The sequence below is a fragment of the Microcaecilia unicolor genome, chromosome 2 (assembly GCF_901765095.1).
Source record: "Microcaecilia unicolor chromosome 2, aMicUni1.1, whole genome shotgun sequence".
Taxonomy (NCBI): domain Eukaryota; kingdom Metazoa; phylum Chordata; class Amphibia; order Gymnophiona; family Siphonopidae; genus Microcaecilia; species Microcaecilia unicolor.
The window spans coordinates 13,506,830-13,533,458 of NC_044032.1; the positions used below are offsets into that span (position 1 = coordinate 13,506,830).

A 26,629-nucleotide genomic window follows, 5' to 3' on the forward strand; every position below is an offset into this window, starting at 1 on the left:
TGTGGCTTACAATATGATATGAATAATGGAAATACAATTAGATTACAACTTGGTCATGGATTACATTGTGCAGAGTTATGCGAGCCGACAAGAGAAGGGAAAATACTAGACTTAATCATTAGTGGGGCTCATGATCTGGTTCGGGGGGGTAACGGTGCGAGGGCCGCTTGATAACAGTGATCATAATATGATCGGTTTTGATATTGGCTGGGAAGTAAGTGAACGCAGGAAATCAAATACACTAGCGTTTAACTTTAAAAAAAGGAGACTACGATAAAATGAGGAGAACGGTGAAAAAAAGACTGAGGGGAGCGACAGAAAGGGTAAAAAACTTGAATCAGGCGTGGATGCTGTTCAAAAACACCATCCTAGAAGTACAGGACAAATATATTCCACGTATTAGAAAAAGAGGAAAAAAGACCAAACGTCAGCCGGCGTGGCTAAACGGTAAGGTAAAGGAAGCTATTAGAGCCAAAAAACAATCCTTCAGAAAATGGAGAAGGGAACCGACGGAAGACAATAAGGTAAAGCATAAGGAATGTCAAGCCAAATGCAAAAAGGAGATAAGGAGGGCTAAGAAGGACTTTGAAAAAAAGTTAGCGTTAGAAGCAAAAACACATAGCAAAAATTTTAGGTATATTAAAAGCAGGAAGCCGGCTAAAGAATCGGTAGGGCCGCTGGACGACTGTGGCGTTAAAGGGGCGATCAGGGAAGACAAAGTCGTAGCGGAGAAATTGAGTAAGTACATAAGTAATGCCACACTGGGAAAAGACCAAGGGTCCATCGAGCCCAGCATCCTTTCCACGACAGCGGCCAATCCAGGCCAAGGGCACCTGGCAAGCTTCCCAAACATACAAACATTCTATATATGTTATTCCTGGAACTGTGGATTTTTCCCAAGTCCATTTAGTAGCGGTTTATGGACTTGTCCTTTAGGAAACCGTCTAACCCCTTTTTAAACTCTGCTAAGCTAACCGCCTTCACCACGTTCTCCGGCAACGAATTCCAGAGTTTAATTACGCGCTGGGTGAAGAAAATATTTCTCCAATTTGTTTTAAATTTACTACACTGTAGTTTCATCGCATGCCCCCTAGTCCTAGTATTATTGGAAAGCGTGAACAGACGCTTCACATCCACCTGTTCCGCTCCACTCCACTCATTATTTTATATACCTCTATCATGTCTCCCCTCAGCCGTCTCTTTGCTTCGGTCTTCACCGAGGAGGATTTGGGAGGGATACCGGTGCCAGAAAAGGTATTTGAAGCAGACGAGTCAGAAAGAATAAATGATCTCTCTGTAAACTTGGAGGATATAATGGGGCAGTTCTGCAAACTGAAAAGTAGTAAATCACCGGGACCGGATGGTATTCATCCCAGAGTATTAATAGAGCTGAAAAATTAACTTGGGGAACTACTGTTACTAATATACAATTTATCCCTAAAAACAGGTGTGGTACCGGAAGATTGGAGGGTGGCCAATTTAATGCCAATTTTTAAAAAGGGTTCCAGAGGAAATCCAGGAAAGCATAGGCTACTGAGACAAAGTCAGCACAGATTTAGTGAAGGGAAGTCTTGCCTCACAAATCTACTGCATTTTTTCGAGGGGGTGAACAAACGTGGACAAAGGGGAGCCAGTGGATGTTGTGTATCTAGATTTTCAGAAGGCGTTTGACAAAGTGCCTCATGAAAGACTCCAAAGGAAACTGGAGAGTCATGGGATCGGAGGCAGTGAATTATTATGGACTAAGAGCTGGTTAAAAGATAGGAAGCAGAGAGTAGGGTTGAATGGTCATTATTCTCTATGGAGAAGGGTAGTTAGTGGGGCCCACTAACTACCCTTCACTGGCTCCCTATCCGTTTTCGCATCCTGTTCAAACTTCTTCTACTAACCTATAAATGTACTCACTCTGCTGCTCCCCAGTATCTCTCCACACTCGTCCTTCCCTACACCCCTTCCCGTGCACTCCGTTCCCTGGATAAATCCTTCTTATCTGTTCCCTTCTCCACTACTGCCAACTCCAGACTTTGCGCCTTCTGTCTTGCTACGCCCTATGCCTGGAATAGACTTCCTGAGCCCCTACGTCTTGCCCCATCCTTGACCATCTTTAAATCTAGACTGAAAGCCCACCTCTTTAACATTGCTTTTGACTCATAACCACTTGTATCCACTCGCATTCACCTACCCTCCTCTCCTCTTTCCTCTACACATTAATTGATTTGTTTGCTTTATTTTTTGTCTACTAGATTGTAAGCTCTTTGAGCAGGGACTGTCTTTCTTCTATGTTTGTGCAGTGCTGCGTACGCTTTGTAGCGCTATAGAAATGCTAAATAGTAGTAGTAGGGTCCCTGAGGGGTCTGTGCTGGGACCACTGCTTTTTAACATATTTATAAATGACCTTGAGATGGGAGTAACTAGTGAGGTAATTAAATTCGCAGATGACACAAAGTTATCCAGGGTCGTCTCATCGTAGGAGGAGTGTGAAAGATTGCAAGAAGACCGTGCGAGACTGGGGGATTGCGCATCCAAATGGCAGATGAAGTTCAACGTTGACAAGTGCAAAGTGATGCATGTGGGAAGGAGGAACCCGAATTACAGCTATGTTATGCAAGGTTCCGCTTTAGGAGTTACGGACCAAGAAAGGGATCTGGGAGTCATCATGGATAGGACATTGAAATCTTCCGCTCAAATGTGCTGCGGCGGCTAAGAAGGCGAACAGAATGTTGAGTATTATTAGAAAAGGGATGGAAAACAAACATGAGGATGTTATAATGCCGTTATATCGCTCCATGGTGCGACCGCACCTGGAGTATTGTGTTCAGTTCTGGTCGCCTCATCTCAAAAAAGATATAAATAAACTGGAGAAGGTGCAGAGAAGGGCAACAAAAATGATTAAAGGGATGGGACGACTACCCTATGAGGAGAGGTTAAGACGGCTAGGACTCTTTAGCCTGGAGAAAAGGCGACTGAGGGGTGATATGATAGAAGTTTACAAGATAATGAGTGGGGTGGAGCGGACAGATGTGAAGCGTTTGTTTACGCTTTCTAACAATAATAGAACTAGGGGACACAAGATGAAATTAGAATGTGGTAGGTTTAAAACAAATCGGAGAAAGTTTTTCTTTACTCAGCGCGTAGTTAGACTCTGGAACTCATTTCCGGAGAAGGTAGTGATGGCAGCTGGCCTTGTTGAGTTTAAAGGGGGTCTGGATAGATTCCTGAAGGAAAAGTCCATTGATTGTTATTAAATTTTGGGTTTTTGCCAGGTTCTTGGGGCCTGGATTGGCCGCTGTCGGAGACAGAGTGCTGGGCTTGATGGACCTTTGGTCTTTTCCCAGCGTGGCGGTGTTTATGTGCTTATGTGCTAAGTGTGCCTTGTATATTACATATTTTAAATCTGTAAATCCATTGGAAGTGATGGATCAAGAATTACACCTAATATCCTTGAATCCCGATCAACCTTGATGGAATGGCCATTGCATAATACAATATTCCACCTTTCTCTGGTACAGACATATATAAAAAAAACCTATTTATGTAGTTGTAAATGTAGATACACTTAAATGCATATAACATACATAATACTGTGAGAAGAAAGGGAATGGGATGGGATTTGATATACTGTCTTTCTGTGGTTACAATCAAAGCGGTTTACATATTATATACAGGTACTTATTGCCTTTTTTAATCTGGTTTGTAATATATCATATATCTCTTTAGATAACTGGAATTCAGATAGTCTACTCATTTTAGATACTATCGCACCCCTTCAAGAGAAATCCACCTATCCAAAAGTACAACCTGCCTGGTATTCAACAGAATTACTTGATTTAAAGAGGGAATGTAGGCATCTAGAAAGGAAACGGCAAAGAACTATGCTAGATATGGAGACACATAACTGGCGTAAAACCTGTACAAATGGCATCTTGAGCAAACTAAAGAATGATATTATTTAGCAGTAACTGGAGAAGAAACACTAAACTCTATAAAAAAAACTATACCAAATTTACAACGAATTAGTGTCAACCTCTCATTCTTTAGAAACACATTCGGCTGTACCACCGGCTAATGATCTCGCCAAGTTTTTTTAGGGTAAATGAGTGGTAAAAAGTGGCCTAAGCATTCCTACGCACTAAGGCCATTTTTACTGCTGGGGTAAAATGGCCAGTTTTCCAAATTGTTTATATTAATGGCCACATGTTAATTTTTCCATTAGTGAGTGGGCCCTACTAGCAGTACCTGAAAGATTGGAGGGTGGCCAACGTAACGCAGATTTTAAAATAGGGTTCCAGGGGTAATCTGGGAAATTACAGACCGGTAAGCCTGACATCAGTGACGGGCAAAATAGACAAACATGATTTAATGGGACAGAGTCAGCATAGGTTCGGCCAAGGGAAGTCTTGCCTCACCAATTTGCTTCATTTCTTTGAAGGCGTAAATAAATGTGTGAATAAAGGTCTGGTTAATGTAGTGCATCTAAAGGGAATGTTACTGGGACTTGATATACTGCCTTTCTGTGGTTTTTGCGACTGCATTCAAAGCGGTTTACATAGTATATACAGGTATTTATTTGTACCTGGGGCAGTGGAGGGAGTCACAAGGAGCTGCAGTGGGAATTGGAGCCAGTAGCTCACTAACCACTAGGCTACTCCTCCACTCCTTATCCTTGGAATTCCACGATCTTGCTATTCTTTTGGGGTTCTGCATGGAATGTTGCTACTCTTTGAGATTGTGAATAGAATGAATGGGACTTGATATACCGCCTTTCTGAGGTTTTTGCAACTACATTCAAAGCGGTTTACATAGTATATACAGGTACTTATTTGTACCTGAGGCAATGGAGGGTTAACTGACTTGCCTAGAGAAGAATTGAACCCAGTTCCCTAGGATCAAAGTCCGCTGCGCTAACCTCTAGGCTACTCCTCCACTAGCAATATTCCATGTAGAATCTCAAATAATAACAACATTCCATATAGAATCTTAATAGTATCAACATTCCACGTAGAATCTCAAATAAAAGGGACTTGATATACTGCCTTTCTATGGTTTTTGCAACTACATTCAAAGCGGTTTACATAGTATATACAGGTCCTTATTTGTACCTGGGGCAATGGAGGGTTAAGTGACTTGCCCACAGTCACAAGGAGCTGCAGTGTTCCCCAGGATCAAGGTCCGCTGCACTAGCCACTAGGATGCTCCTCAGGGGAGGTGGCTAGTGGGTTCAATTCCCACTGTAGCTCCTTGTGAGTCTGTCACTTAACCCTCCATTGCCCCAGGTACAAATAAGTACCTGTATATACTATGTAAACTGCATTGAATGTAGTTACAAAAACCACAGAAAGGCAGTATATCAAGTCCCATTTCCCTTTCCCTCCACTCCTAGATTTTCAGAAAGCTTTTGATAAAATTCCTCATGAGAGACTCCTGAGAAAATTAAAGAGTCATGGGATAGGAGGCAATGTCCTTCTGTGGATTAGGAACTGGTTATTGGACAGAAAACAGAGGGTAGGGCTAAATGGCCATTTCTCTCAGTGGAGGAGGGTGAATAGTGGAGTGCCTCAGGGATCAGTACTGGGACCGGTGCTATTTAACATATTTATACATTATCTGGAAATCGGAAAGCTAAATGAGGTGATTAAATTTGCAGTCAAAACACATGCAGATTGTGAAAAACTACAGGAAGACCTTAGGAAACTGGAAGACTGGATATTCAAATGTGAAATGAAATTTAATGTGATGCATATTGGGAAGAATAATCTGAATCATAGTTACCTGATGCTAGGGTCTACCTTAGAAGTCAACACTTAAGAAAAAGATCTAGGTGTTATTGTAGACAATATGCTGAAATCTTCTGCCCACTGTGCGGCAGTGGACAAAAAAGCAATCAGGAAGGTAGGAATTAATAGGAAAAGGATAGTGAATAAGATCGAAAATGCTATAATCTCTGTATCGCTCCACGGTGTGACCTCACCTTGAGTATTACTTTCAATTTTGGTTCCCCTCAAAATCAATAAATGTTGATCACTCCAAACACACTTGTCTTGTTCATGGAATATTTATAAACAATTCTTAATTTTTCTTTTATTTTTTTGTCCATTAACAGAAGAAAAAGAGCCTCAGTTGTTGCTGAAACCTCGACAGCATTCATAGGAACCGCATACTTTAGTGCTCTCTGCTCAGCTATATTCAATCATCGGCTGAAAAAACCTCCGTATCAATTATATCAATTTTTCTTTTTCTTTTCTTTATCCAAAATTAAAACCCCTCATTTTCTTAACAGATCTAATTAATTCAATTGAACATCCTTATATTTTTCCATCATTGAGCATAAGAGATACTGAGAGAGACTTATTTTTTAATTGGACAATCCCAACGGGAGCCTGTTTCACTACCGCTTCTTCAGGGGAAGTCCTCTATTGGTCTCATTCTCAGTAACTCGGCTATCCATTCATATATTAATTAATTAATTAATTTTTTGCTCTTTCAAAAAGTACAAAGACTAGGGGACACTCAATGATGTTACATGGAAATACTTTAAAAACAAATAAGAGATCACGTGATGCAGTGAGAGCAACGGCTGCAAAGTAGTTGTGCTCCGGGGCCCCCGCTCTTTCCTTTTAAGTTAACGGGAATCGGATCTCGCTGAGAAGCGGGGAGACGCTCGAAATCAGCGTACGAATAGTGGATGGACCAGTTCTTGGTTTCGATGCCGGCAGGAACTGCACGAAAGAACTCTAAAATTGAAAAAGGGAGAACCGCGACGCCTGACGCGGAACCCAAAATGGCGGCCGCAACAGCGGGATCTAATATTGAGATCACGGAGCAACAAGTGGCCCAAATAGTCAAGGCGGTGGGTTTGGCTTTGGAACCACGATTCGAGGCACTGGCAGACAAAATGAGTAAGTGGGACACAGTAATAGCGGAATTAACGAAGCGCACGCTGGATGTGGAAAACCGCGTGTCCGCTGCAGAAGACGCATGGAATACCGCCGAACCAAAGCTGAAAGATATGGCGCTTCAATTACAACAACAAAATGACAAGATCGAAGAATTGGAAAACAGAGCCCGCCGTTCTAATTTAAGGATAGTGGGCTTTCCTGAATCTGTTGCAGAAAGAAACCTGGGACCGATATTGGAAGCGTGGCTGAAACAAGAATTCGCTTTGTCAGACAGTAATGGTGCACTGTGCCTTGAGCGGGCACACAGGATCGGCAGACTACAAGCTGACAAGACCAGGCCCCGAGTGGCTATTGTGAAAATACATAACTATTTACATAAGGAGGAAATCCTACGAGGCTATAAAGCGAAGCGAGAGACATTGAAATATGATGGCAACAGGATTTTGATTTTTCCAGACTATTCGGCCGGAGTTCAGGAACGCAGAAAGCGGTTTCATCCTCTATGTTCTAAGTTGGCAGACAAGAAGATTCGTTTTATCCTGAGCTACCCGGCAGTCCTGAAAATCCAGCGAGACGGCAAATGGAATATTTTTGAATCCGTGGCAATGGCCTCAGAGTTTGTGAATCAGGACATTGAGGAGAAGAGGGAGACCACCTGAAGATAAGCCGGGGTCTGAAATCAGATGTAAAGCCGGTGATCGTGGAATGGAAGAGTGGATTTAACTGATCTTGTAATGTTCAAAATGAGGTCATGTTTACTGATATGCGTTATGTAACAGATGATGTTTTGCTGATGTTGAAAGTATCGGGGGGGGAGCGGGGGTCCTCGCATGTATGTGATTTCTGGGATGGGTCTAGGCTCATCACAAGCACGTGTTTGTTATAAGGGGCAAGGGCAAAGGGTGAGAGGGTGGGGAAGATGGGAAGGATGGGTTGGGGGGGGGAGGGAAGACCTTGGTCAGAGGGGGGCGGGTAGGACGGGTAGGGAGGGAGTGGGGAGCAATGTAATATATCTAGGCTCTGAGTGTATGCAAGTGGGAAAGTTAAGGTGCTGGCACGGTGGGGGTTTGAGATTCAAGAGGCTGGGGGGAGGGCTGGGCTCCCGGTCTCGATATATATACATAAATATGATTCATAGGTGGGCTGTATAGACAACTGTCTCTTCCTCATGTAAGATAATATCCTGGAATGTGGGGGGGATTTCCTCCCCGATAAAGCGAAAGAAAATTCTGGCACATTTGAACCGGCTGCAGGCGGATATCGCTTGTCTCCAAGAAACTAGATTATCTGATGAGGAACATAAAAAGTTGGCGAGGACGTGGGTGGGGCAGGTAGAATGGGCCTCCTCAGGAGCGCGCAGAGGGGGGGTGGCAATATTGTTTAGGAAGTCCTTGGTTTGCTCAGTTGAGAGGATCATGGCTGATGACGGGGGAAGATATCTGCTGGTGAAGCTCTGTTTACAGGGCAGGGAGGTATACCTGTTATCTCTTTATGGACCTACTCCCCGGGAGCCGAGGTTCTTCCCTAACCTTCTCAAGGACCTAGTACCATTTCAAGGAAAGACCCTAATAATTGCGGGTGATATGAATGCCTTGTTGGATCCTGCCCTGGATAGCACGGGAAGTAGAGCACAAGGGACTTTGAATACAGGGGGGGCAGGGACTTTGTCGACATTTGTCACATCCTTAGGGTTAATTGACACTTAGAGGTCACTGCACCCGGAAGAGAGGGATTTTACTCATAGATCAAGGGCATATGGCTCTTGGGCACATTTAGACCATGTGTTTGTCTCAGCCAGTCTTTTCTCAGAGATCTCGGAGGCACAGATAGAACAGGTGGTGATCTCTGACCATGCGCCGATAGGGGTAGTGCTGGAGGCACCAGGGGACCGCCATTCCATAAAGCGCTGGCGATTCCCAAATCACTTAGTCAAAGACCAGGAGTTTCTTAAATACTTGCAGGGGAAGTGGGAGGAGTTCTCCCTTCATAATGAGCAGCACAGGGAGGATCCAAAGCTGTTTTGGTGCACAGCAAAGGCAGTTCTGAGAGGGGACATTATTCAGTACACAGCCACGAGACGTAAGAAAGTAGCGGCAAACATCATAAATCTAACTGGGCGGCTGCGACGGGCCAAGCGTGCATTATTAGAATCCCCTTCTCGGGTTAATAGAGAAAATTATCTATCCTTGCAGGTAACTCTCAATTCATTGATCCATGAACAGACCAAAAGACAGATGGTTTTTCAGAGATATAGCTTCTACAGGCATGGAGACCGTCAGGGTGGGCTCCTGGCCCATATGGCAAAATCGTGGAAGGGTAATAGGACTATAGGAGCTCTAACAGATGCAAAGGGGAGAGTGACAAATCGCACAGAGGGAATTTTGCAGATATTTAAAGAATATTTTCAAGATCTATACGCGCGCAGGAGCCCTCCGAACAAAGAAGAGGTGGTAGCTTTTCTGGAAAAGGCAGGGATGGGAAAGTTCACTACGGAGGCTCAAGAAGTTTTGGCTGGCCCCTTCCAACCTAAGGAACTGCAGACTGCAATAAAGGGGTTGAAATTAAATTCTTCCCCGGGGATTGATGGCTTTTCGGGAGAATTTTATAAAACTATGCAGCTTCCATTGCTGAGGTCCTTGTTGGAGTACTATAATGCAGTGCTGGACTCTGGAACGTTCCCGCCACATGAAAACACAGCCCTAATAGTTATGCTCCTTAAACCGGGTAAACCATCAGAAGATCCAGAATCATATCGGCCCATATCACTGATAAATGTGGACATTAAGCTTCTATCCAAAATGATGGCGAATAGATTGATTGGTTATCTTCCGGGAGTGGTGAGTACGGCGCAGGTGGGGTTTGTCCCGAAGAGACACTCGGTGCTGCACGTTCGCAGAATTTTATTGGCAATGGCCAAGAGTGTCTCTGGGGGGAATCCAGCAGTGTTGGTCAGTTTGGACGCCTCTAAGGCTTTCGATAATGTGGGGTGGGAATACCTTTTTTACTTATTGCAGTGGATGGAAGTGCCGGAAGGGTTCTGGAAAGCCATAAAAACATTATATACTGGAATAGGAGCACATATAGCAGTAAATGGGGGTAGATCAGACTGGTTTCCCATATATAGGGGAACTAGACAGGGGTGCCCCTTGTCCCCTATATTGTTTGACCTTTTTCTAGAGCCCTTAATCAGAGTGTTGAACAGCTCCATGGAGGTGGTGGGGGTGGACATTGGCTCTGAAATAGTTAAAACGCTGGCATATGCGGATGACATTGTGATGATGTTGTCGAATCCGCAGGTTTCCTTGCGGAAGGCTCTGTCTAAAATAAAAGAATTTGGCAGGCTTTCCGGCTTCTCCTTAAATTTACAAAAATCTTGTGCAATGGCCTTAGACGAGACAGTACAACTTGGGTGGAGGGGGGAATTTCCTTTGCGATGGGTGGATAGAGAATTGAAATATTTAGGTGTCCTGATCCCCAGAGATTTAAAACGGCTTTACTCATGCAATGTTAAACCAATGATTGAGCTGACAAAGCGGAAATTGACACTCTGGGAGGGACTGCCACTGTCATTGTGGGGGCGAATAGCGCTTTTTAACATGCTGATTGCCCCCAAGTGGCTATATTTATTTCAACAATTACCAATATTTTTGAAGGGAACAGATGAAAAGAGAGTGAATCGCCTTCTCCAACGATATCTTTGGCAGGGGAAAAGGCCCAGACTCCCGATGTCCACTCTCACATCGCCTAGGGATTGTGGTGGGATGGGCCTGACCAGTATAAAGACCTTATCGGTGGCATGTGAAATGCGACACATTAATGACTGGTTCCGGGGTACCTCTAAATTTTCTGTGACACAGGCGAAGGTTAGGTGGTTCCCGGGGTGGCATTTTAGTAGTCTCTTGCATGGGGGGAAAGGGATGCCTCCACACGCGCTAGCACATCATCCTTTGTTACCAGCTCTGAAAGCTACTTGGAGATGGATCTGTAGAAGACATCAGTTTTCGGGTAAGATCACACCATGGTTGGCCATTTGTGATAATCCAGCTTTCCCTCCAGGTCAGGGTGGAGGAGTGTTTATACGTTGGGCAAGGAAGGGGTTAATATATTTATCTCATGTGCTCACCGAGGAGGGGAGGTTAAAGGCCCTATCAGAATTAACGAAGGTATTGGGGGAGGAGACAAGTCATCATTTTGCTTATTTTCAATTACATCATTACATTTCCTCCCTATGCTGGACGGACTTAACTGAAGACGTCCAAGAAGTGTTAGCAGAAATGTATTCCTTGGGGGCGCAGATGTCTGTGCCACTCAGGTTTCATCTTCAGCAATTGAGGGAGACATCATCTGAGATAGATTATGCACGCTTGGTCCGTGGCTGGAGGGAGGACTTGAACTGTGAGGTGACTGAAGATTTATGTAAATCCTTTATAAAACAGTTATACACTATGAGGATTTCGATTCCACAGAGGGAACATATGTATAAAATCCTGTTACGAATGTATATACCCCCCAGGAGAGCTTCTAAAATGATCGCTAATTGTGATGGTTCTTGCCCCAAATGTGGAATTGCCAATGCATCTTTGGGTCATATGTTTTGGCGCTGCGCACGAGTGCAACAGTTTTGGGGAGGGCTCTTGCAGACGATAGATAGTCAGTGGGGATGTACAATGTTGAAAGATCCCTTAATAATCTTTTTCAAAAATAGTTACACTTCTCCACCGCCAGCAGGATTTAAAGGATATATACAAATGGCTGTTTATTTTGGGCTTACATCCATTTTAAAATCTTGGACATCAGAAACGGGACCCTCTCTGGCATTTTGGAGATCTCAGATGATTGCCCAGATGAGAACAGATAGATGCCAGGTTAAATCATGGGATAGTGTACCTGGGCAACAGTTTCGAATGCAATGGGAACCACTATGGCTGACTTTGCCCTCACGGGGGAGAAGCTTCATATTGAATTTTTGACTGCACTTAGAACTTTGTAAGAGAGGGGTAGGACGAACCTCGCTGTGTCAGATGGGTATAGATCGAGGATCACGTTACACTGAGAGACTACTTGCATTAGATCAGGACTTATTGCATGGCTAGGGTAGGGAGGGAGGGGAAGGTGGGTGGGGAGGGTTTAAGGTTCATATTCTGACCATTCAGATGCCAGAGCAAACACCGCAGAGGCGACTTGCAGCTGCGGGGCCATAAGAGTGTAGACCCTTTGCAGCATTGCACAATGAATGGCATAATAGTTCTGTCAATAAGAAGTTTGTTGTATAGTGGATACTAAGAGGTTAGGTACTGGGACCCTGGTATTTGGGTTCTCTGGGAGAAATGGAGTAGTTGCATGCTGGCAATGTTGAAGAGTTATGAGAAATATGTTTGTATAGGTATCTGAGGGTAGGGAAAGGGGGGGGGGGGTTGGGATAAAAATGTAAAATGCACGGGAACATTGTTATGAGTTAGATACATTATCTATGTGGTTTGATTTGTGATTATGTACAAGTTCCAAGATGCTCAATAAACAGATTTAAACATACATAAAAACAAATAAGAGGAAATATTCTCTCTCTCAATGAATAGTTAAGCTCTGGAACTCGTTCCCAAAGGATGTGGTAACAGTGGTTAATGTATCTGGGATTAAAAAAGTTTTGGACAAGTTCCTGGAGGAAAAGTCCATAGTCTCTTATTGAGATAGACATAGGGATTGCACTGGGATTGGTAGCATAGAATGTTGCTACTAATTGGATTTCTGCCAGGTACTCGTGACCATGGTATATGGTACAGGCATAAGGCCATTTTCAAACCTAATAAACTTCTGTATTTTTCTTTCGAAAATGGCCACTTTCTTGGACTTTTATTTTCTTCAAAAATGGTCACAAAAGAAAAAGGAGCTGGACACAAAACATCTAAGTATAAAATGCAGAAAACAAACCATTAGGATGTAGGAGGAGTCAGCATTCTTAATAGACTGGCCACACAGGCATCCCAGTAGAGCAGTGGGTACCCTAGGGGGCACTGCAGAAAAGCTCCCAGGTACACATCTCATCGTTAAACCCATTATATTGTATGGTGAGCCCTTCAAAATCCACCAAAAACCTACTGCATCCAACAATAGCTCTTATACGTGACTACAGTAGATTTTGGTGGGGTTTAGGGGGCTCACACTTTCCACCACAAGTGTAACAGAGTGGATTATGGGCCTGGGTCCCCTTCTCCATAGTGCACCCACCCACCCACTAGGCTACTCCAGGGACCTGCTTGCTGCTCTAATAGGACTGGCTATAACATGGAATGAATTTTTTCTTTCATATCTTTGGGATGGGGTGGGAGGGGGTCAGTGACCACTGAGGGAGTGGGGGTAATACCTTCAGTGGTCATCTGGTCATTTAGGGCACCTTTTTCTGACAGTTGTGATTGAAATGGGTCCAGACCAAAATGTCTTTTAGCCCTGGACGTTTTTGCTTTGTTCCATTATCGAAGAAAATATCCAAGTTATGGGAACGCCCAAATCCCACCCTGATATGCCCTCTTGTGATATGGATGCACTACAGATAAACTGCATGGAAAGATGTCTAAAAATGTGGTTTGGAAATGGTGATTTGGACGTTTTTGCAAGAAAAAAAGTCCATCTGCTGCTTTGTGCCGCTTTTTTTAACATTTTTGTCTTTCGAAAATGAGCCCCAAAACAATGTGATCCTCTCATTTAAGCTCTGTTGGGACTATCTATCTTCTCTTTGGTTAGCTGCAGTGTGATCTACACTGTTGCGGTGTCTCTTGATCTTACCTTCCTGTTTGCTCTTTCTGTCTCTTTATCTATCTGATTATCTGGAGTATGTCTCTTATTCCTTAGCCTCTCTCTCTCTCTCTGGTGAGTTGTATTGTGATGGTTTGTGCTGCACTGTCTCTTGGTCTTATCTTCCTGTTTGCTCTTTGTGTCTCTCTCTTTCTATCTGATTATCTGGATTATGCTGAGCTGTCTCTGTCTCTCTCTCTCTCCATCTCTATCTGGTGAGTTGTAGTGTGATGGTTCGTGCTGCACGGTCTCCTGGTCTTACCTTCCTGTTTGCTCTCTCTCTTTGGTGAGCTGCAGTGTGATGGTCCCTGCTGAGCTGTCTTTTCCAGGATATGTCTCAGTGGAGAGTTTTTTCCCATTTTCATCCACCATTTGGATCTGGATTCCCTTCCCCTGCAGCAGGTCACTCTTGGTAAGAATATTCAGATGCAGTTCTGTTGCCGGATGCTTCTCATCCTGCAGCTTCTTCACATATTCATCAAATTTCTTCTGCTGAGGTTCCGTTAAGGTCTGGTTTCCTCTCCCTAGTTGTATCTTTTTCATTTCTTGTCCATGGCTTTGATCATCAAAGAATTGTTTTGTTTTTTTGCTTCCCACAATGTTCTCCACAGTGTTTGTGACATGCTCTCCAAAATTTTTTTTGGCAACTTTACTAACGATTCGCGTTAAACGGCTTGAGAGGAGTTCTACGAAATTCTTAGCTAATTCCTGACATGCAGTGCTCAACAAGTCATCTCGTAGTGTTTGCACATCAGGCGTGTCACACCGGGCATCTTCCTTGAACTCAGCTGCAGATGGGCTGGCATCTATCTGTTTAACTATGAATGGTACCACTCTATTGTCAATGATGGCTTTAGTAGGTATGGCATTCAGCATCTTGAGAAAGTCAGTTGTATATTTTCCAAATTCGGAAATGAACTTAACACCTTTTAGGATAGATCCTTTAACCTTGGCTTCCTTCATCACGGTCAATGCTACAGATTTTACAGTTTGCAGATGAGACATCACAGTATTGAATGTGGCAAAATCATTTGTGACATCATTAACTGCTGATCTGCAGACGCTCTGTACCATAAATTTCATGTTTCTTTTCTGAGAAGATATAATTGTAAATGTTTTCCCAGACTTTAAGACACTCTCAGGTACTGAATGAATAACAATAAACTTCGTTAGATATTTATTCATGGTGGTATTCTCTCTCATTGCTGAAGATATAGTTTCCTTCAAGCTGTTCTCAAACATGGCCTGAAAAGTGGCTTGCAACGCCTCTTCCACCCCAGTCTCTAAGGCCGTCATCACTCCTTCTTTGACTATTTCCTGCCCAGCAAACTTCGCAGCCTGTATGAAGTTGTTTCTTGCAGCTGAACTTGTCGCAAGAGTCTTTATTGATTGTTGCAGGGACTCTTTGCTGATTGAAGAAACGGCTGATGTTACTGTGCCTTTGACGGAAGTGAATATGGCTTTTCCTGATTTAATGATATCGTCTGCCACAGATGCAAAGCTTTTGGCTCCTGTCACCAAACTTTTTGTCACTTTGTACACAGTTGTTACTGCCTTCTTAATTATACTGAAGCCGGCAGTCATTACGGACATGCTAATGCTGATGGCTTTGGAGATGGCCCATTCTGCCCAACTAAAGGATCCAGTCACCATACCAACTATCCCAGATATCATGTCCGAAACACCCTCTGAAATCAGGCCCATTCCAAACTGGGTGGCTGTCCCAAAGGAGAGAGCACAAACCAGGATCCCAGCCAGAATCTGCAGTGCCCCAAGGATAGCGCAGATAAGAGCATCAATGCAGAACCGCGGCTTCTTCTCCACCTCAAAGACAAACGAAAGGCCCATGTCATACAGTGAGTTGAGTTCCTCTGTTGTTATATAGTCTTGACCATCAGACAATGTGAAAACAGCTACATCTTTAGTGATAGCATCTTCATTCTCTTTCTGAAGTGCCGATAACTTTTCTGTGGATTTGTCAATATAATCAATCCAGGACTTGACCAAGCTCATTCGACATTGCATTTGCTTTGTGAAGTTTGGTTCTTCCTTATAGTGAGGTTCAAACTGTGCAATACAGGACAACTGGCCAGCGACAGTTGTGTTTGTCTGCTCAGATACATAGATATCAATTGCTTTTTTGGTGTCATTCAATAAATCAATTGCTTTCTGTATGTAGCCATTCCTTCCCAGGTTAACTGTAATATATGCTCGATTGTACAGTGACATTGCACAATACACTTGATCGGTACTCTCTGCTTTCTTCCAGTACTCTAATGCTCCATAATCGTTGTCTTTATCCGCACTGTGTAAATACATACGATCGAGAGCTAACTTTGTGAAGTCATAGAAGTTTTGGGAGTTTCCTTCCAGGACTTCCTTTATCTTCATTTTTACTACTTGGCTGAGGTCATTCCTTAGCTGATCTACATTTGCATGGTCATTAATGTCTTTTTCGTGGAGTGTGAGCCATAGAGCCCATGTCTCCTTTAATGCATTCAAAGCTGGCTTGAAATCCATTTTGCTCTTGAAACACCCAAAGACATTGCGTAGAAGAGCCATGTCAGAACAGGTGAACATATCCAGTTTTTCTCGTTTTGAGTAATTTCCATCAAACTCATTAAGAAGGTTGCAGAAAAAGTTAAACAAGTCCTCTCGCATAGTGGCCTCCAATAACTCATCATCCTCCATATCAGCTATGCGTCTCTTCTCATAATCTGTCCTCAGCTGTCTCATGATCTCTACTGGTTGATCTTGGTAGGATGGGGCCAGGTTTTCATAATTTAATATCATCTGTACCATACCTGGGTTTCCTTTCCGAGATGTACGTCCAAATATTTGTTTCTCAACTCTCATGTTTTTAGGGAAGTGGGTAAGAATCACACATAGACCACCACTCTCATTCACATCATTATTTATCTTAAAGTCTGTGCCTCTTCCACCAAGGTTAGTTGCAATAATTACATCTCCAGGTTTAAATGTTTTCCCTTCCACGTTGTGCCTATCACTTCGTGTGTACATTGTTATTTTATCTGAACTGGGGACAGCCTGATGTTCTAATAATTTTTTCTGAAGTTCATCAGCTGTTCTGACATCCTCACAGACCACTAACGCAGCTTGGCCTTTAAGCCTGTCCTTTTCACTTGCTCTGTCCCTGACATGGTTACAAATTTCTTTGATCCATGTATCATTTCCTCCTTCCACCTGAAGAGCTGGCAACTCAACTCTCTTTATGTGGCGGTGTGTTGGGATTGGAAAACAAGACGTATTGAAATGTTTTTTAAGAAAATCAATTTCTGCTTCATCACCTAAGGTCCCAGACATCCCAAACATGCCAGTACCTTTAATGTATCTCTTGAAGAAATGGAAATTGGACATAAAATTAGTTACATTTGTTAAAGGTGATATTGCCAACTGGTGTTTCATCTGCAGAAACTGTTGTAGGCCATCTCCCCAGCGTTTGTTCTTCTCAAGTATGCCTGTTGCTCTGAAGTCAACTGGGATAATTTCATCATAATCTTGACTCTCTGAAACAGTTGTATCTTTCCCTGGATCTATAGCAGACTCAATCATGTACTCTCGGTATGTCTCCATTAAAATGGCTTTCAAAGCATTTTCTACAAAGACTGGTAATCTGTTGTTTGTGTATTCCTTCAGATATCCTGGCACTATAAGGAAGTTCTCATCAGTTTTCTCATTTGGAGGTGTGTAGACATCGGTAAATCTAAGCCTGGATTCTATTTCATTAACTGTCGCTGTTATCAAGTCTTCTTCACTTACCATTGTACAAGCCAGGCCATGTTCAAGAAGAAGCATCTGGATCTTGTTATCATGTGCTACTGTGGAGTTTGCATCACAACTGACAGCTTTACCATTCTGCACCTTGCAGCATACAAATAGTACAGAATCTTCCAAAACCTTTTGGAACAGAGTTAAAAGATCTTGTTGTTGAGGGGGGTCAAGCTTATTCATGATTTCCTTTATTTCAGAGTCATCAGCCTTTGATTCTTCACCTGTTGATTCATTTACTTTAGATGCAAGCTTCTGGATATCCTCTTCAGTGAAGAATCCCAGCGGCAGCCCAGGCATCAGAATGTCCTGTGGATTGAAATGTTCAGATGTTTCAGATCCCATCACAGCTGTTGCTGCAGTTTTGTGAAAGTATTGGGCTCCTGTTGTCCAGAAACGTTCCCCAGTCTGAGCATCTTCAATCTGTTGGCATGTGCAAACCTTTGCCCAGATAGCAGCCAACAGTGGTTCTAGATGTCTCATCCCAGTGGCTGCATGTGAGAGGTAAGTAACTTGCACACCACTATCTAAGGTCATGTAGTCAACTTCATCGACAATGGCCACATCAAAAGGTCGGTCTCCTCGAGTTGTCTTCTTCTCAAACTCCTGCCGAAGGATGTCAGCAGCGAAGTTACTGACTGTCCCATACAGAATATCAGCCTTATATGCCTGTTTGACAGCTTTTTCTCTTTGTTGTGAATCAGTGATTTCTTCTAACCCTGGTGGAGGTATTACATTACAAGACACACCAAACATTTTGTACAATTTTTCCCAGTCTTCTTTGTCACGACGAGCAAGTACTGGGTTACTTGTGATAACATCGACTTTCCTTCCACGGATAGCTTGGATAAGGGCCAGCATGGCCACAATAGCAGACTTTCCTTCACCGGTTGCAATCTCCAGAAGGCAACCACTGATTTCTGGTGTCTTAGAAAGAAGAAGAGTCACAAGAGATGCCAGCTGAGTCTGTCTTGGGAAATAGCCTTCTTTCACCTCACCAGAATCTTTTACAGTGGTGGTAGCATCCTGAACAGCAATTGATAAGCCATGAAGAATTTGAATCAATGTTTCCTGATCTGGATTTGTTAAGTCCAAGGACCTCGTTAAAGCTATGCCTTCCCTTTTCATTTCATCAGAAAGTTCCATTTGCTTAATATTAGACCAGTATTGAGGAATCTTCATTTCCATCCTCTGAAGGACTGGTTCAAGAACAGCCAGGATTTTTTCTGGATATTTATTTGCTCTCATCTCATCCAGAATAGACTGTGAATCTTTGTCTTTTTCTTTATTCACACTTAGTTGAAGATAATTTAGGGGATCATTTTCTGTAAGAGCAGTAATGGTAGAATTGGCATTAATCTTATATGTCTGAGCCTTCTGGAGAATTCTCTCTACATTTTCTTGTGAATCAATGGCTTGAGAAGCCTGAAGGCTAAAGGTGACAGCCTGTGTGGGGGTCCATATTCCATTAAATAATATTTGGCCAAGGTACTCCTGGCTTGTGTTGGATAGTTCGGAGAAGATAGTTCTTGAGAGTTTCCATGCTAAGGTCTTGTTGGTTTTATAAAGAACATGTATGAGATGAATGATGCAGCTGGATTTATCATCAATTTCTGTACTGGGCGGCAATAATTTAACGATGTCCAACTCTTCATGTCCTAAGTGGATCACTGCTTGGAGGAGACTGAGGGCTTCTCTTAGGGACGGGTTCAGGTTAGCCAAAGTTATGTTCAGACTATTAAAGCTCCAAATGGAAAAATTCTTCTCCGTAAAATACTGTAGGATAAGTTGATACTGAAGGGTTTTCATGCGTTCTCTGATGTCACAGGATGACATACTTGGGTCTTCCTGGATCTGATTCTCATTTAGAAGGTCTCTAAATTTATCTTCAGCTTCTTGACCCTTAAATATAAAAACACAAGCAAGAGAAAGATCATGTTTTATTTATTTATTTAATAACATTTTATATACTCCTTTCTTGGATTAAAATGGTCCACTTAAGACGGTGTACTACAGAAAGACAACAATATTAACAGAATCCTTCAAGAATTAGAAACAAAATCTTTCAGTGAGCTGGAAAAAAAATTCAGTCCCTTTGAAAATTGATATTCCTGAGATACGTGGAGGGGCATAATCGAACGCGAACGTCCATCTCCATGGGCGTCTATGGCCGAGAACGGGTACGTGAAGGGGCGGGACAGACCGAATTTTCGAAAAAAATGGGCGTCCATCTTTCATTTTGAAAATACAGTTTGTACGGACCAAATGCAATGGATTTAGTCGTTTCTGAGCTGGGCGTTTGTTTTTTTTTAGCGATAATGGAAACTAAAAATGCCCAGCTCAGAAATGTCCTAATCCAAGCCATTTGGTCGTGGGAGGGGCCAGGATTCGTAGTACACTCACCCCCCTGACATGCCAGGACACCAACTGGGCACCCTATAGGTCAGTGCAGTGGACTTCAGAAAAAGCTCCCACATGCATAGCTCCCTTACCACGGGTGCTGAGCCCCCAACCCCCAACCCCCCTCCCCCAAAACCCACTACCCACAAATATACAACACTACCATAGCTCTTAGGGGTGAAGGGGGCACCTACATGTGGGTACAGTGGGTTTTGGAGGCCTCCCATTTACCAGCACAAGGGTTTTGGAGGCCTCCCATTTTCCAGCACAGGTAGGGGGGATGGGCCTGGGTCCGCCTGCCTGAAGTGCACTGCGGTACCCACTAAAAGTGCTCCAGGGACCTGCATACACACAGGCCTCTAGGACTTGTTGCTGTTGTATAACCTTGGCACACCAGTTGACACCTGAAGACTAATCTCTCCGAAAACGTTCTTTATTGGAATAACCACGTTTACTCACAGTTAACTGCAGATCAGAGGTTGTGCCCCACTGGCAAAGAGTCTCCCTGGTACTGAGATTAGCAGTAGGTCAGAGCTGGCAGAATGGTGTACAATGCCCTCTTTCAGCAACATTCAAGGTAAGAACTAAGTTCTCTAACTTGGCTAACACATGAAAGGGATCTAAAACTGGCTTACAAAAATGGCCACTACCTCATGGACTACCGGAAACAAAACAGGGCACACTCTGACCCAGTAAGCAGGGGGAAAAGCACCATGGGAGTAGAGCCTACCAACTACCAACATCGTGAGCATTTAACAGAAGCTAGTGGAATCACGGAGCCCAATACCCTACCCCCACCACAATGCATTGCTGATGTGACTCTGCAGTGCCCTTAACAGAAAAGGTGTCACACTCACCCGAGACCCACATCAGAACCAGGGAAAGGCTGTCACAGGATAGAACACATTCTGCTGTCATGGAGGTGGGTACGGCATTTGAGGCTGGCATAGAGGCAGGGAAAAAACGTTTTTAAAGTGTGGTTTTTTTAGTGGGAGGGGGGTTAGTGACCACTGGGGGAGTCAGGGGAGGTGATCCCTGATTCCCTCCGGTGGTCATCTGGTCAGTTGTGGCACTTTTTTGGGACTAGGACCTGAAAAAAAAGGGTCCAAATAAAGCGGACCAAATTCTCGTCAAAAATGCCCTTCTTGTTTCGATTATCAGCTAAAGACGCCCATCTCTCCTCGGCTGATAACCACGCCCCAGTCCCACCTTCGCCATGCCTGACACGCCCCCGTGATCTTTATTCGCTTCCGCAACGGAGTGCAGTTGGAGACGACCAAAATCGGCTTTCGATTATACCGAGTTGGTCCCCCACGGGAGAAAGATGCCTATCTCCTGATTTGGGTCGTAATATGGGCGTCTTTCACTTTGGATTATGAGGCGGTTAGGGACCAGGGTAATTTAGGTAGATTATAACAGGCAGTATAACAAAATTCCAATGTGTGAAAAATGTTGACACTGTTCTCTTAAGTACTCACCAGTTGTTCAGCTTTCACTTTGTGGTTTTCCCACATGAATACCTGGTCCTAGTACATAGGTAACTATCCTGCTTATTTTCGAATGAGAAGGCTGGCCATCTTCCGACACAAATCAGGAGATGGCCAGCCATCTCCTGAACCCGGCCAAATCGGTTTAATCGAAAGCCGATTTTGGCCAGCTTCAACTGCATTCCGTCGCAGTGCCGGCCAAAGTTAAAGGGGGCGTTTCGGCAGGGTACGGAAAGCGGGACGTGGGCGTGGTTACCAGATGGCCGGCTTCGGCCGATAATGGAAAAAAGAAGGCCGGCTCTGACGAGCACTTGGCCGGCTTCACTTTGTCCATTTATTTTTAGGACCAAGTCTCAAAAAAGTGCCCCAACTGACCAGATGACCACCGGAGGGAATAGGGGATCACCTCCCCTTACTCCCCCAGTGGTCACCAACCCCCTCCCACTCAAACAAAAAGAATTTTTAAACATTTTTTTCCAGCCTCTATGCCAGGCTCAAATGTCATACCCAGCTCCATGACAGCAGTATCCAGGTCCCTGGAGCAGTATTTAGTGGGTGCAGTGCACTTCAGGCAGGTGGACCCAGGCCCATCCTCCCCTACCTGTTACACTTGTGGTGGTAAATGGGAGCCCTCCAACCCCCCCCCAAAAAAAAAACCCACTGTACCCACATGTAGGTGCCCCCCTTCACCTGTAAGGGCTATGGTAGTAGTGTACAATTGTGGGGAGTGGGTTTTGGAGGGATTTGGGGGGCTCAGCAGCACACAAGGTAAGGGAGGTATGCACCTGGGAGCAATTTTTCAAGTCCACTGCAGTGCCCCCTAGGGTGCCCGGTTGGTGTCCTGGCATGTGAGGGGGACCAGTGCACTACAAATGCTGGCTCCCCCCACGACCAAATGCCTTGGATTTGGCCGGGTTTGAGATGGCCGACATTGGTTTCCATTATCGCTGAAAACTGATGCCGGCCATCTCAAACCCGGCCATCTCTGACATTTGGCCGGCCCCAACCGTATTATCGAAATGAAAGATGGCCGGCCATCTTTTTTGATAATACGGTTCGGGACCACAGTTCGATTATGCCCCTCTGTGTTCCTGTGGCAGAATTTTAAAACCACAGCTATATAATTTGGGAAGCACCAATTCCACTGGAACTGCAACATTCTTTTCAGTGTAGAGGAGCAGGACCCTTACTTTTAAGGTACTGATTTTCCATAATTTGATTTGATGCTTCACAAAAGAAAGTTCGAAGTGTGTGACAATAAAAAATAAACAATACAAATAACTCCCCAACTAATCCAACCCCCACAGTCCTATGCCTAAAACATAACAGCCATAACACTACTACTGATCATTTCTATAGCACTACTAGAAATATATATTACATGCAGATACTTCCTCTGGCACTAGAGGGCTCACAATCTAAGTTTATATATCTGGGACAATGGAGGGTTAAGATCACAAGAAGCTGCAGTGGAACTTGAACCCAGGATGAAAGCCCATTAGGCCACTCCTCCACTCTAAGAAATGGACTCATCGTAGCAGAGGATGGTTTCAATCCATCAACCTCTGGGTTATGGGCCCAACACGCTTCCACCTATTTTCAACTACCCTACACTCATCCAACAATGGTTTCAGCTGATAGTACATTCCACAAAGAAACAAACCTTTTCCAAATGCGAAAGCATTTCACAAATAAGAAGGCTGAACTGCAAACACACACTGCTGAATATGCCAAAATCAAATACCATCTGGAAACTTTAACAAAGGCTTGAACTGGAACATAAGGCAGCAAAATGAGAAGCAGCAAATGCAAAGATTCATTCATAGTCAACACAAGGAAGACCAGGCAAAGCACCGTAAACTGAACACGATGCTCATCAATCTGCAGCCAATGCAACTATGCTAGCAGGACGTCAGACTCACAGAAACAGAAGCCTGCCTTTGCAGATCAGCAACGCAGTCGCGCCAGAGAAGAGGACTTCGGCTGGCGGGGGTTGGGGACCCCTGCCAGCAAAGGTACCCGACGGCGGCGGCAGCAGCGGGAGAGGGTTGGCAGCAGTGGGAAGATGGAGTCGAAAGGGTTGGCGCCGGGGGGGGGGGGGTCAAAGGTGGTGGTGGCAGAGGGAGGGGTCAAAAATGGTGGTGGGGGGGGGGTCAGCGGCGCCGGGGGGGAACTAAAATATGCCCCCTCACCTCGGGCTCTGGACCCCCCTCCCGCCAGTCTGGGTACTCCTCTGATTCATAGTCAACACAAAGAAGACCAGGCAAATCATCGTAAACTAAGCAGCCAATGCAACTATGCCAGCACTGCAGAGATATGATCAGAAGACTTCTTACTAGCCTTTGGTCTCATGCCCATATTTTGTATAAGTGGTTCAACTGTGACCCAAGTATAAACGATAACAGCAATCCAACTGGTATGAAATCAACGCAGGTTCCAAAGTTGACAAGTCTGGTGGTTCCAACAAAACTCACACCCTCCTAAGCAACTGAAGGTGGCAAAACAAATCCTTCCTACTGGGGATACGTATTTCCCTAAAGATAAATTCGAATCCAACACCACTCCCAAATTTGGTACTCCCATCAAACATCTGAAGGGCAACAGCCCTTACACTAAGTGCTACAGGCATTGAACCACAGTAACTAACTCAAAAATACTCCTGTTTCACAAGGTTTAACTTTAACATAAGAAAGCCAGTCTGCAGCCAACAATCCATCAGGTCCCATCATAACAACCATGTCATATGCAATCCATTTACAAACAATAAAATAGTGACAACATAGTACCACTCCATTAAACACATCCACAACAATAACTACATGCCTACCTTACAGCAACACACAACAAACAGCAAAACATACTTTTTTTATTCAGGCCTTTCCTACTGAGTAGTGTCATATGGGGAGTTGTGCTTTTGAGGATATGGAGTCTATTGATACTTAGTTGGTTCTCTGTGATTGAGCAGAATATTGCAGCAATATGACATTGTGATTGTAGTAGTGATTATGCAAGTTTTCAATTGTAAACCACTTAGGATTAAGTGGGTATTAATGATATTAAATAAATAAAAAATAAAATAAATACTGTTCTCATCTGAAGGAATTCCCAAAAGCAACAGGGCTTAAGGTGAAGCGAAAGCCATCAAAAACGTGGTTCTACAATTCCCATGAATGGGATGTGACCAATACCAGGCTATAATCTTTTTAGGAAGGATAGAGAAAACTAAAGAAATGGAGGAGTGGCCCTGTATGTGAGAGACAATGAGGCTTATTTTCCAAAGAGAAAGACACCCATATTTCGAACCAAACCGGGAGATAGGCGTGTTTGTCCCATGGGCGACCAAATTGGTATAATCGAAAGCCGATTTTGGTCATCTTCAACTGCACTCCGTTGCAGGAACGAACAAAGTTGACAGCAGGGGCGTATCTGGAATCCGGCGGTAGGGGGGGCCAGAGCCAGAGAGGGGGGGCACATTTTTGCCTCCCTCCCCCCCCCCCGCCGCCGCCGCCGCCGCCTCTCTCCACCCCCTCCCCGCCGTCAACCCTCCCCCGCTGCTTACTTTTGCTGGCGCCGAGGTCCCGACCCGCAATCTCCGTTTTTCGTCTTCCTCCGTGGCCATGCTTCCAGGAAGTAACGCTGCAGTGCTGATTCGTTGACTCCAGTTCGACGTCTGACGTCAGACGTCGAACTGGAGTCAATGAATCAGCACTGCAGCGTTACTTCCTGGAAGCATGGCCACGGAGGAAGACGAAAAACGGAGATTGCGGGTCGGACCTCGGCGCCAGCAAAAGTAAGCAGCGGGGGAGGGTTGACGGCGGGGAGGGGGGCCAGGGCGAAATCTGCGGGGGCCCAGGCCCCTGTGGCCCCACGCAGATACGCCCCTGGTTGACAGGGGCGTGTCGGAGGCATGGCGAAGGCAGGACTGGGGCGTGGTTATCGGCTGAGCAGAGATGGCCGTCTTTAGCTGATAATCGAAACAAGAAGGGCGTTTTGGACGAGAATTTGGTCTGCTTTATTTGGACCTTTTTTTTTCAGGTCCAAGTCCCAAAAAAGTGCCCCAACTGACCAGATGACCACCGGAGGGAATCGGGGATCACCTCCCCTGACTCCCCCAGTGGTCACTAACCCCCTCCCACCAAAAAAACCCCACTTTAAAAACTTTTTTTTCCAGCCTCAAATGCCGTACCCACCTCCATGACAGCAGAATGTGTTCTATCCTGTGACAGCCTTTCCCTGGTTCTGATGTGGGTCTCGGGTGAGTGTGACACCTTTTCTGTTATGCGCACTGCAGAGTCACATCAGCAATGCATTGTGGTGGCTGTAGGGTATTGGGCTCCGTGATTCCACTAGCTTGTATTAAATGCTCATGATGTTGGTAGTTGGTAGGCTCTACTCCTATGGTGCTTTTCCGTCTGCTTACCGGGTCAAAGTGTGCCCTGTTTTGTTTCCGGTAGTCCATGAGGTAGTGGCCATTTTTGTAAGCCACTTTTAGATCCCTTTCATGTGTTAGCCACGGTACAGAACTTAGTTCTATCTTGAATGTTGCTGAAAGAGGGCATTGTACAGCATTCTGCCAGCTCTGACCTACTGCTAATCTCAGTACCAGGGAGACTCTTTGCCATTGGGGCACAACCTCTGATCTGCAGTTAACTGTGAGTAAACATGCTTATTCCAATAAAGACGTTTTCGGAGACATTAGTCTTCAGGTGTCAACTGGTGTGCCAAGGTTATACAGCAGCAACAAGTCCTAGAGGCCTGCGTGTATGCAGGTCCCTGGAACACTTTTAGTGGGTACCGCAGTGCACTTCAGGCAGGTGGACACAGGCCCATCCCCCCTACCTGTAACACTTGTGCTGGTAAATGGGAGGCCTCCAAAACCCACTGTACCCACATGTAGGTGCCCCCTTCACCCCTAAGAGCTATGGTAGTGTTGTACATTTGTGGGTAGTGGGTTTTGGGGGAGGGGGTTGGGGGCTCAGCACCCGTGGTAAGCGACCTATGCATGTGGGAGCGTTGTCTGAAGTCCACCGCACTGACCTCTAGGGTGTCCAGTTGGAGTCATGGCATGTCAGGAGGGCAAGTGTACTACTAATCCTGGCCCCTCCCACGACCAAATGGTTTGGATTGGGACGCTTTTGAGCTGGGCTTTTTTAGTTTCCATTATCGCTAAAAAAAACAAACGCCCAGCTCGGAAACGACTAAATACATGGCATTTTGGTCCATACAAACCGTATTTTCAAAACGAAAGATGGACACCCATTTTTTTCG

At 44.5% G+C, this 26,629-nt stretch overlaps 1 protein-coding gene across 2 annotated transcripts in view; it reads right to left on the reverse strand.

The window, feature by feature from the left end:
* Positions 1 to 26,629, reverse strand: part of LOC115462781 — a 97,154-nt gene that overhangs the window by 23,478 nt on the left and 47,047 nt on the right. For both annotated transcript variants that reach the window (XM_030192777.1, XM_030192776.1), the window contains exon 5: positions 13,948 to 19,376. In XM_030192777.1, coding sequence (XP_030048637.1) covers positions 13,948 to 19,376 — 5,429 coding nt within the window. The remainder of the gene's footprint in view (positions 1 to 13,947; positions 19,377 to 26,629) is intronic.